Source organism: Chionomys nivalis, chromosome 3 (genome assembly GCF_950005125.1).
Source record: "Chionomys nivalis chromosome 3, mChiNiv1.1, whole genome shotgun sequence".
In the NCBI taxonomy this organism is placed as follows: Eukaryota; Metazoa; Chordata; class Mammalia; order Rodentia; family Cricetidae; genus Chionomys; species Chionomys nivalis.
The window spans coordinates 14,504,159-14,516,604 of NC_080088.1; the positions used below are offsets into that span (position 1 = coordinate 14,504,159).

Below are 12,446 nucleotides of genomic sequence, written 5' to 3' on the forward strand. Positions count from 1 at the left end.
TATGTAAAAGAGTAAAAACACTGCAGGAAAATTGAAGTCAAGTGCAGCAGTATAAGAGAATTTATGCTTTAATTAATTAAAAAATTAAGACAGACAAAGTACTAGCAAAAATTGAGTCTGAAAAGAAACAATTTCCAAAAAAAACAAAGTGAAGACATAATATCTGTATATAGTTCAAAAATTCAAAAATATGTGATATCTTTAATATGGTCCTCATATAGAGATGAAAAATTAAAACTATAAAACATGGAAAAATGAAATTTATTTATAAAAACTATTATCACTATTTACCCATATAAAATCATTTGATTAATCTCTCTTGCAATATGCTATGAGCCTGAAATTTAAAGTGAAACCTACAATTAAGAGTCTATGACTAACTACAAGGTATTGTTAGGTGTTTTATATAATTTAGCAAAATTTTCCATCCCACTTAACATTCTACACCTGCCTCATGAGACTGACAGTTTCCAAATATGTAGTAGTCCCCATTGATGCCTAGTTATTTTTTTTTTTAAGCCTCGACCTTTTATTAAAAAAGCCGCACATTTATTTCGCTTTCAGACTCTGCGCTTGTGCCTTCAACACTTTCACAACAATTTTCTGCTCCTCAATAAGGAAAGCCCGCTTGATCCTGTCACCAACACACGTGGCACACATGGAGCCACCATAGGCCCGGCTGACATGCTTCTTTGTCTTAGACAATCTCATGAGGACTTTTGGTCTCACAGCACGAACCCCTCGGAGTCGGCCCGGGCACACACCGCATGCTGATTTAGGTGCTTTTCCAACCTTCTTGGTGTAAAGGTAAACAATCCTGTTGCCAGGAGTTTGAGACAGCCTAGTTTTGTTGGAGGCTGTGTTGTAGGAGAGCCTACGATGGTATGTCAAACGCTGGACCATTCTGAGTGCCTCTAAGCACCGTCCCCGGAAGAGGAAAAAAAAGCCCTAGTTATTTTTTATATGTGTGAAAAATGCATCCTTCAGTAACCTATACAGTTTTTAAAGATGATTTTCTCATTCATTGCAATAAACAAAAAAATTTAGAATTCTTTGCTCAATAACTATTATTTTAAACACTGTTCATGAGCAGGGGTGCATATACATTTGTTGCGGGAGGTCCTTCCGCTCCTCCAGCCAATAGCAGCTGAGATACCAGCCCATTGGGGCATGGTCTCTTTCCCTTTAAAAAAGCGGCTACTTCCCTCCTTGCTCCTTTTACTTCCTGCTCAGGTTCCAGTGACTAGACTTCTTCCTAATTGCGCAGAGGGCTGTTGTCTGGGACGGTGATCTGTAAATTTATTCCCCTTTAAATAAATACCACCCTATTGATCACAATTCCAAACTGGTGTGGGATTGTTTATGACTTGCGCCTTCATCTGGCACCCAACGTTTGGTTTTAGGACCCCTCCTTCCCCTGCAGGGCCGCAGCCTGTGCCTTGCGGCCTGTGCCTTGTGCATGTTGCCAGCAGTTTAACATAAATCATCACGCAGTGGCTTTTCTTGCTGCAGTTCTTTATATTTTCCCTTTAGACACCTCAGATTGACTTCAAGTCCCCACGCAGCCTATCGTTTGCCTCCCTACGTGGATTTAAACTTCACAGGCCCGCATAGTCTCTGCCCACGTGGTTTGCTGTTTTCTGAGTCGTTTTCAAATCTCCCTTGCAAGCGCAGTTCTTAAGCGGAGTGAACCAGAGCAGCGGTTACCAGTTGTCGAAAGCTGCAACCCCTTGGGACTACTCTGTCATGTGGAGGCATACACGGCTTCCGGGTTACTCTTCTCTACCCCTGGATTCTGGGTTTATGGTTCCGTGTATGGAATTGATTTAATTTAACATTTACTTTGTTGAGCAACTTGCATTTCCCAGTTTTTAACAAATACTAGGCGGACACTGAAACAGGACCCCGTTTTCGTCACGACTTGGCAACAGCGCCACCTGCTGGATAATAGGTAATATGGCAGTTTTCGTTTCCAACATGAATTTTACAGTTTTGCTTACCAAAACAATGGGTTATGTCATGCAAGGTTTATATGACTATGGGGATAACTTAATTTACTGGTTACTAGGTTTCAGTATTCTTTTGAATATTTAGGAAAAATATGGCACTCCTGAGAACCATACAATCTTTACTAGAAACTCATGCAGGTCAGGAGAGTCAGGATTCAAAAGTTTGGAATCACAGGTACAGAATGGGGACCAAAAAATTGATACTTCAGTGAAATCACTAGAAACACACGTAGGTCAGGAGATTCAGGATTTAAGAGAGACAATAATAAAAAGACTTGAAATGATTGAAGAAATTATTGGAGCTGGTGAACAGAGTAAGAAGGCACAAGGACAGGATACAATGCCACCACCAGCTATTAGAACTGGCTTACCCAGGGTTTTAGCGACATACCCTGTAGTTCATTCTGATAAAGCGTCAACTTCTAAAGGCTCAAAGGGAGTCAGAGAAGCTAGATGGATGCCAATAGCAATGAATGATCTAAAAGAAATTAAGCAAGCTATTGTTACCTTTGGCTTGTACGCTGCATATGTTAAGGAAATGATAAGGACTTGGGCTTCTAATGCTAGAGCTACCCCCCACGATTTCTATCAGTTAGTGTCTGCAATTTTAGATAATGGACCTTCCTTGATGTTTGGAATCTATTTCAGAGAAGAATCCAAACATATGGAACAGCAACGAAGAGCAAAAGGTGTGGAGGTTTCCCAAGATAAAATTCTTGGTGTAGGAGAATATGCTGATCCACAGGTCCAAGCTCTTTATGATGATGAAGTACTGTGTTTATGTCACCAAGCAGCTTTAAATGCTTGGAATAGGCTACAAGATCCAGCAAAAAGGGTTGAATCATATACCAGAATTAGGCAGGGACAGAGAGGACCCTTTATTGACTTTTTGCAAAGATTAATTAAGGCTCTGGACATAGGGGTAACAGACCCAGAAGCTAGATGACTACTTCTTGAATCTATAGCGTTTGAGAATGCAAACATAGAATGCAAAAAGATAATTGGGCCTTTAAAGTTTAGATCAGCACCTATGGATGAATGGATTCAGCATACAATGAGTGTTGAGACGTTTAGCTATAATAATGAATCTTGGGTAGGAGAAGCGATTTCCAAAGCAATGAGGAGACATCAAACTGCCAGGTGTTTTTTTTTTTTTTTTTTTTTTTTGGTTTTTTTTTTGGTTTTTCGAGACAGGGTTTCTCTGTGGCTTTGGAGCCTGTCCTGGAACTAGCTCTTGTAGACCAGGCTGGTCTCGAACTCACAGAGATCATGCCTCTGCCTCCCGAGTGCTGGGATTAAAGGCGTGCGCCACCACCACCCGGCTCTGCCAGGTGTTTTAATTGTGGTAAATTAGGACATCTGAAAAGGGATTGCAGGCAAAGGATTTCTAGGAATAATATCCCTTCTGAAAATGACAAAAATAGGAGACCTCGGCCTTCAGGTATATGTAGGAGATGCGTTAAAGGCCGACATTGGTCCAATGAATGCAGGTCAACAACAGACAGACAAGGCAATCTGATACCGTCGGGAAACTCCTTGAGGGGCCTCTCGCAGGCCCCCAAGCCAACAGTGGCCCAGTCATTCCCAGTCACAGTAGAGAACGTACCTCACCAAGAAAATTAAAAGCTCCAATTTCTGCTGTAAAAAATATTACTAGTCTAAATGATGAATTACGCATGGAGGATGAGTCAAAAAACCCAGTAGGACAGAGTAAATGTATATTTTGGCAGACTTCTGTTAATGATCAAAGACCCAAGCTAAGAGTCTGTATAAATGGCACTTTTATTGAAGGCTTATTAGACACAGGTGCAGATGTAAGTATCATTACTCCAGAATCTTGGCATCCAAATTGGCCTCTTCAAGAGGTAGATGTTCAGTTCCTGGGAATTGGAACCCTATCTCGTGTAAAACAAAGTACAAGATGGGTTGAATGCATAGCGCCTGAAGGGCAAATAGGAAGACTAAGGCCATATATTGCCAATATTGCAATAAATTTATGGGGCTGTGACCTGCTACAGCAATGGAATACCCAGATTAACATTCATGTAGTTCCAGGAACTCATAATTCTGGGAAGGATATGATGAGATATTATGGGAAAAGGTCACCAGCCATTCAGGCTGTACAAGAACATACAGCAAATACCAAACCTTTATAGGTACCAACAGCCCTACCTTTAAAATGGCTAACTGAGAAGCCAATATGGATCAAACAGTGGCCTCCAGCTGAAGATAAATTACAGGCATTGGAACAGCTGGTGCAAGAGCAACTAGATGCTCACCATATTGAAGAATCAACCAGCCCTTGGAATTCTCCTGTGTTTGTTGTAAAAAAAGAAATCTGGTAAATGGAGAATGGTGACAGATTTAAGAGCTGTCAACAAGGTAATTCAACCCATGGGCCCACTACAATCTGGAATTCCTTTACCTTCTCTATTACCAAAAGGATGGCCTCTTATAGTTATTGATTTGAAAGATTGTTTTTTCACCATACCATTACAAGAAAAGGATAGAGAAAAATTTGCCTTCACAGTGCCTACTTATAATAATTCTCAGCCTAATAGGAGATAGCAATGGACTATCCTCCCACAGGGTATGCTCAATAGTCCTACATTGTGCCAATATTTTGTAAGTAAGCCATTGGAAATAATTCATAAACAATTCCCCAAGTCCATAATTTATCATTACATGGATGATATCTTGTTATCTGATTCAAATAAAGATACTTTAGAAAGGATGTTTGAAGAAGTAAAGAAAGTCTTGCTTAGGTGGGTATTACAAATTGCCCCTGAAAAGATTCAAAGAGGAAATTCTATTAATTACCTAGGTTACAGAATAGGGTTAGAGAAAATTAAAATGCAAAAGGCACAAATTAGGCGAGACCAGTTAAAGACTCTTAATGACTTCCAAAGACTGTTAGGAGACATTTCCATTCTACGACCAGCTGTTGGGATAACACCTGATCTAATAGTTCATTTAAACAAAACCTTAGATGGTGATAAAGATTTGAATAGTCCAAGAAAACTGACAGCTGAAGTAGAAAAGGAACTGACAATGATTGAGGAAAAATGACAGGAGGCACATGTGGATAGGGTGAACCCAAATCTTAGCTGCATCCTAGTCATATTGCCTTCCAGAATTTCTCCTACAGGGATTCTAATGCAGAGGGAAGATATTATTTTAGAGTGGATATTTATACCTAATAAACCAAGTAAAAAATTAAAACTTATGTGGAAAAAGTCTCTGAATTAATTATAAAAGGTAAGCCGAGACTTCGTCAACTAGCAGGTATAGACCCAGCAGAAATTATAGTGCCTTTTACTATGAAGAAATAAAAAAGTTATGGGAAGACAATGAACCATAGCAAAGAGCTTGTGCTACTTTTTTGGGAGAAATTAATAGCAACTATCCCAAAAGTGGTAGACTTAACCTCATAAAGAGAACTTATTGGATTCTTCCTAGAATTGTTCGTGATGCTCCAATAATTGGAGCCCGTATGTTCTATACTGATGCAAATAAATCAGGGAAAGCAGGTTATAAGTCAGATGAATTGAGTAAGGTGGAACAAAGCCCTTATAATTCTGTCCAGAAGGCAGAATTATATGCCATTCTTATGGTGCTAAGGGATTTTAAAGAACCTCTTAATATAGTTACAGATACACAATATGCAGAAAGAGTTATCTTGCATATTGAAACCGCTGAATTTATACCAGATGACACAGAGTTGACTTCATTGTTTATCCAGGTACAAGACATAATCAGGAACAGGCTTTGTGCGATGTACATAACACACATCCGGTCCTATACAGGTCTGCCTGGTCCTCTAGCACAAGGCAATGCTGAGATTGATCAATTATTGATTGGAAGCGTGTTGCAGGCCTCAGAATTTCATAAGAAGCATCATGTCAATCGTAAAGGCCTAAAGAAAGAATTTTCCATTACATGGCAACAAGCTAAGGACATTATAAAGAGATGTCCTACTTGTTCTTTCTATAATCAAACACAGTTGCCTACAGGGAGTAACCCAAAGGGTACTAAGAGAAATGAAATCTGGCAGATGGATGTGTTCCACTTTATGGAATTTGGTAAATTAAAATATGTACACAACACCATAGACACGTATTCAGATTTTCAATGGTCTACTGCCCTGAGCTCAGAAAAGGCTGATTCAGTAATCACACATCTATTGGAAGTTATGGCCATCATGGGAATACCTGCACAAATAAAGACAGACAAGGTCCAGCATATGTATCTAAGAAAATGAAATGCTTTTTTGCTTATTATAATATAAAACACATTACAGGTATACCACATAATCCCACAGGTCAGGCAGTTATAGAAAGATCAAATTGTACTATAAAGGATATGCTGAACAAACAGAAAGGGACCGAAAATACCCCCAGAAATAGATTACATAATGCTTTATTGACCTTGAATTTTCTTAACGCTAATGAGAAAGGAACGACAGCAGCAAAAAGACATTGGATAATGGAAAAGTCTGCTGAACTAAATCAACCAATTTATTTCAAAGATGTGCTGACCTCTCAATGGAAGCCAGAAGATGTGCTACGTTGGGGAAGGGGTTTTGCTCTTGTTTCTACAGGAGAAGAAAAATTGTGGATACCATCAAAATTAATAAAGGTTCGATTTGAAGAAGAGAAACCTCTTGGAAAGGAGAAATGACAACTCATCCACAATGATGATATTCCTACATGTGGTAAGAAAAACATAGAATGGGGGCAGGGTTCTGTTCTTATCCCCACAGGAAAACACTCATCTTTGAAAAATTCAAGGGATCCTGGATGTTTGGATACTGACAGATGGAAAAATACCTGCCCAATAGGAACTATCAAGAAAACTGAATAAGTTGTGTAAGTAAAATATACTAAACCATATTTCTAAATTTATAGAGCTGGTTTTGAAGTTGGACTCTGGCTCAGTCCCTCTCCAATTCCAAGCCTGTTGGTAAGAGAAAAACCCAGAGTTTCTGGAGTTTCTGTCTCATGTCAAGAGCCATGATAGGGGACAGAAAGAAATATGAGTTTAGAAAACATCTTTTCTTTTCTTCATATCTATCATACTTTTCATTGAATATATCTATCATGCCTTTCATTGACTATATATATATATGTGTGTGTGTGTGTGTGTGTGTGTGTGTGTATGTCTATATGATTAATGTTTAAGTTTTTCACAATGAACAATGAGTTTTTCCTGAAGTGACATTTGAAGTTTCCAGGAAGAAGATGGGGCTCCATAACAACAACTCCACCTGGTTGATATGACATCATGATACTGATAGCGCTACTACAAGACCTGTTTTGGGTACCAGCTGCACAAGACAGTTCCAACTTGGTTAGCTGAAACAGCGCACATCTTATACAACATTCTGGCCAGACGTGCACAAAATACTCAGAGACTATTTGCAATTTTAAAAGACATTGTTCTCGAAATTTAACCATCATTTTACTTTCACAGGATCCCCCAGAAAGAACGTCGCCCCCATGACAGCTGGAAGTAACTCTAGAGGACGACATCCCCTCTCCCAGTAAAGTTTGCCCTTGGGTTTAGGAACATCATTTAGGGGTTGATTATAATTGGTATATGGTTGAGGGTTGGGGAAGGAATTTTATAAGCTCAGGGATCATTTGAAAAAAAATAAAGAGGGATAATAGATTGGTACTTGTTGGTACTTGTGAGTTATTTTTTTGAGACAAATGTATTGGTATCAATTCTTATATATTGATACAAAGTGAAATTATATTGACTATTGTATGCATGCATGTTTCTACCTCTGTTTAAAAACATTTTTTATGTATTGACATATATTGTATTGATATATATATTGTATATATTTACCATATTGCAGTGTATATTTCTACCTCTGATTAAGATACTTACATATTGTTTGTGTATTGATATATATTTACCATATGCAATGTATATTTGTACATTGTTTATATTTGGAGGTCATTGTCCTCATTTGTTTCATAGTCGTTTATTGTCTTAGTCTTTAAGTTAGATAGGTATTGAGAATTATATAGATCAATAGTATTCTAGGTTTGTCATTTATAATTAGACTAATCAGGTTCTTTAGATACATAGAGATTATACTCAGTATAGATAGATAATCTTCAACCTCTTCAAAGAGCTGTAGAAAATGGCCTTTAATCTAACCTCAGAGTTTTGTGGTAGTGAGACACATTGCTCCTGGCAACACCGCTCTATTCCCAAGAGAATGTTGAGCACCAAAGACACTCCACCTGGGGCCTTTCTTCTTGGCTGAACTGGCCTTTGGGCAAAGAAATGCTCATACCTCAACTACTGACAGAAATACAGCGTATCTGTGAATGGAAAAAACAGGACTGTCATATCCTGCCAAGACAGGGTAAGATAGTTTTGACAAGTTTCTTGCCTTTGAAAATGGTATGTCAGTTATGTTAGGCCTTAGCCAAAGTTGGTTGCTTCAACGCTGCGAACGTGACCTTGGGTGATTGCCCAGGTAGCTAGTTGTCTCTGTGATTTGTTGCATGTTTTGGAAGTTGTTTGATTGCACTTCTTAATTACTCAGGTAACATTATTTCCCTTCTCAGATCTTCGATGGGGTTGAAGACTATATAAATGTAGTTACTTTCCACTCATGACTTAGCCAAGCTATTTATTATATAAGACCTAATCTAGTTAGAATAGGATATTTGTACTTATTTTATATAATTTCATAGTAGGTTTAGAACTCTCTTACTTAAACAAAAGGGGGAGGTGTTGCGGGAGGTCCTTCCGCTCCTCCAGCCAATAGCTGCTAAGATACCAGCCCATTGCGGCGTGGTCTCTTTCCCTTTAAAAAAGCGGTTACTTCCCTCCTTGCTCCTTTTACTTCCTGCTCCGGTTCTGGTGACTAGACTTCTTCCTAATTGCGCAGAGGGCTGTTGTCTGGGATGGTGATCTGTAAGTTTATTCCCCTTTAAATAAATACCACCCTATTGATCACAATTCCAAACTGGTGTGGGATTGTTTATGACTTGCGCCTTCAATACATTACTTCCACTCCTTCCTTTCTCTTCAAACTTTGATTTCCTCCTCTCATATTCGTTATCTCTTCTTTAATTATTATTTTTCATTTAAATAGATATGTGTACGTGCATATATATAAGCACCGCTTGGAATTGGATAATCTATGGAAGAGGCTTATGCTTTCTCTTTTAGCAGAAAATGACCACCTGTAACTATCCATTTAGATTTGGGAACATGAGAAATATTTTATCTTCAAAGATAATTCAGCAGTCATGTTTTTGAGAGGTTATGATACTTCTGTATTTTATCATCTTTCTGACCTTTCTAGAATTATCTTTTAGCAGTCAGTGTAGGAATTATTATAAATACATCAGTTGGAGTAAAGGATTCCAAATCACTTACCTTTTGAAGTTGATCAATTCTGGATCTCTGTAATAGTCTTTTGCAAAATGAAGAATTTTTTTCTTTTGCATAATGAAACTTTTCAATGAGGAATGAAGGCTTCACTTACCTATACTTATTTTAAGGTATTTCAAACACAGTTATAAACTATATTGCTCTAGGATTATGTCCATGGAAGGTTTTCTCTGGTCTATGTTTTTTTCCAGCCACAGGGAGCTTGCTGGCTTTCTTTACAGAACTAAATATTTCTCTCATGTTGAATGAGTCCAATTGGATGAATGTTTTAGGCCCTAAAATCAAAGTGCCACTATTTCATTATTGTGTGAATCTTGGTTGTCCATTTATTATTGTGGTTTATAATCCTTATAGCTCATAGGGCTAAGTACTGCTCCTTTCCCTTAGCAATTTGCACAGAATCTTCTGATATAATTAAGAATCCCAGTGTTTTAGAAATTTGTAATTCAAGGTGTCTGAAATTTGCTTCGGTCAAACTGTTACAATAATTATTTTGGATTAACTATGTGGTCTATTTAGCATTCATAATTTTATTTATGAAAGATAACAAAATATTTTATCACTAATGTCATAATATTTTCTTAATCTTGTATTCAACTATAGTAGACGGTAATTAGATGCTAATACATTAGATATAATTGTGCCTATATATTTTATTGACATAATCCTAATCATTCTTAATAACAACTTCAAATTTCTAGAACATTAATCAGATAAATCTCTCTCAGCAGGAAAGATACAAAGGTGGCATTGCAGATGTAAAAAAAATGTTCAAAATGCCAGTCCTAGACATGTCAACTCATTTTAATAGAGTTTTTAAAATATTATTTTTGAATATTTTATATTTTGCCTTTTATATATTTTTTTAAATTTTCTTTAAAAGTTTAAATTGTTGTTCAACTGATGCAAGGCCTTGATCCAACCAATTTCTATGTGCTTTCCTAGTAGTAAAGATTTTCAAATAAATGTGCAGAAGAAATACATGTTCTCATCCATTGATAAAGACTATGTTACATGTATAGATGCAATTCATTCTATTTGACTGAAAGTCCATTTTGTAGTAGAAGGCTGCTCAGTCTCAAAATAACCACACAGAAACTGTACAAATTGAATCACTGCTTGGCCCATTAGCTCTAGATATTTATTGGCTTGCTCTTATATCTTAATCTAACCCATTTCTATTATCTGTGTATCTCTATATGACTGTGGTTTACTGGCAAGGTTCTAGCTTGTCTGTCCCTTGAGTCTGCTACATGGCATCTCCCTGACTCTGCCTTCTTTCTCCCAGCATTCTGCTCCAACATGTGCTCTCTATATCTATATACAACCTGAGAGCGTTTGGAAAGAAATTCTAGACACTAAAAAACAAAGTTTAGACGCATTTTTTTTTAATGGGCTCTACTTGCTGGTGGCATGCTTTAGCTCCTTTTTTTTTATTACTTTAAAAATAATACCAATCAAAATTTCGACTTTCTCCCCTCCTTCCACTTCCCTCCCACTACCCCACTCAACCTTCCTCCTCCCCTGACCAGTCTTAAGAGAGGGCAGGCACCCTGCCCGGTGGGAAGTCCAAAGCTCTCCACACTACATCCAGGCTGAGCAAGATATGCATCCAAAGAGAATAGCATCCCCAAAAGCCAGTACCTGCAGTAGAGACAAATCCCAGTGCCATTGTCATTGGCTCCTCAGTCTGCCCCAACTGTCAACCACATTCAGAGGGACCAGTTTGATCCCATTCTCATTCATTCAGAGTACAGCTGGAGTTGGAAAGCTCCCATTAGCTCAGGCACACTGTCTCAGTGGGTGAACCCCTCGTGGTCCTGAATTTTTTGCTCATATTTTCCCTCCTTCTACTCTTTAACTGAACCTTAGGAGCTCAATCCAGTGCTCTGATGTGGGTCTCTGTCTCTGTCTCCATCCATTTATTGATACAAATTTAAGGTCAATTTTGTTTTGCTGTGTATAGGTATATCTGATCTTGATTAGGATATTATGTTTGTTCAACTCACTTAAAAGTGTATAATTAAGAAATATAGGTTAATAGATAATTATCTATAATAATCAAACTTATATTCATATTAGTTAGGATTTCTAGATATATCGAGATATATTTCAGATGGATAGGCATTCTTCTAACTTTTCAAAGACTATAGAATATGGCATTTAAAATGTATTAAGAACTTAGAACTTTTCATGATAATGAGACACATCTGTTCTTGGCAGCACCAATCTACTTCGAGAGGATGATTTGCTCCAAAGGGCTCCTTATGGACTTTGGTAAGCATTTGGGCATTTGGGCAAGAAACTACTCTTGCCTGGTCTGCTTGATATTATGCTGTATGAACTGGACACATAGAGAAATGACTGCTGAATTTGCCTAAAGAGGGCAACAGAGTCTTTTTGGGTTCCTGCCTCACGAGTCTGATAGACATTATGCAGAACACAGAAGAAAGCAACTGATCAACTTTGCTTTCATTTCAAGGCAGAACAGATCTTCAAATTTTCTGCTTCATGGAAAATTCTGCTTGATAGTATGGGTCTGTGGGCAAAAGATTAGATGCCTTAATGATACAGAACTGTGTGTGACCATCCAGGTAGTGAGATGTCTCTGTCAATTCTAGAGTTTTGGTAGTTGCTTACAATGCACTTCCTGTTTACTTAGGTAATTTTATATCCTTCTGGAGTCTTTGATGCAGTTAAAAAATTTATAGTTATAACTACAGTTTTCCTTGGTTATGATAAAAGATAAAGTTTATATAAATATTGTAACTATATTTCTTGTTTGACAACTGTTTTGCTATATGTAATTTTACTATGTTAAAGTCCTTTTTTTTACAGAAAAGGGGAAATGGTGTGAGAAGTTCTTCTGTATATGTGTTGTTTTTATTGGTTAAGAAATAAAGAAAGTGCTTTAGACCTATAGCAGGGCATAATAGAACTAGATGAGGAAAGTTAAACTGAATGCTGGGAGAAAGAATGTTGAGTTGGTGAGATGCCATGAGGCTGCCAGAGTGG

The 12,446-nt window shown here is 37.7% G+C and overlaps 1 protein-coding gene across 1 annotated transcript; it reads right to left on the reverse strand.

The window, feature by feature from the left end:
- Positions 1–517: 517 nt before the first annotated feature.
- On the reverse strand, positions 518–903 carry LOC130871974 (60S ribosomal protein L34-like). The gene has a single exon (XM_057765727.1). It carries the CDS (start codon positions 901–903, stop codon positions 550–552), a length of 354 nt encoding a protein of 117 aa, XP_057621710.1. The 3' UTR covers positions 518–549.
- Positions 904–12,446: the final 11,543 nt, after the last annotated feature.

What these genes read in the sequence shown, in the direction of transcription:
- LOC130871974 (XM_057765727.1), bottom strand. Translation starts at nt 903, where the DNA reads ATGGTCCAGCGTTTGACATACCATCGTAGGCTCTCCTACAACACAGCC.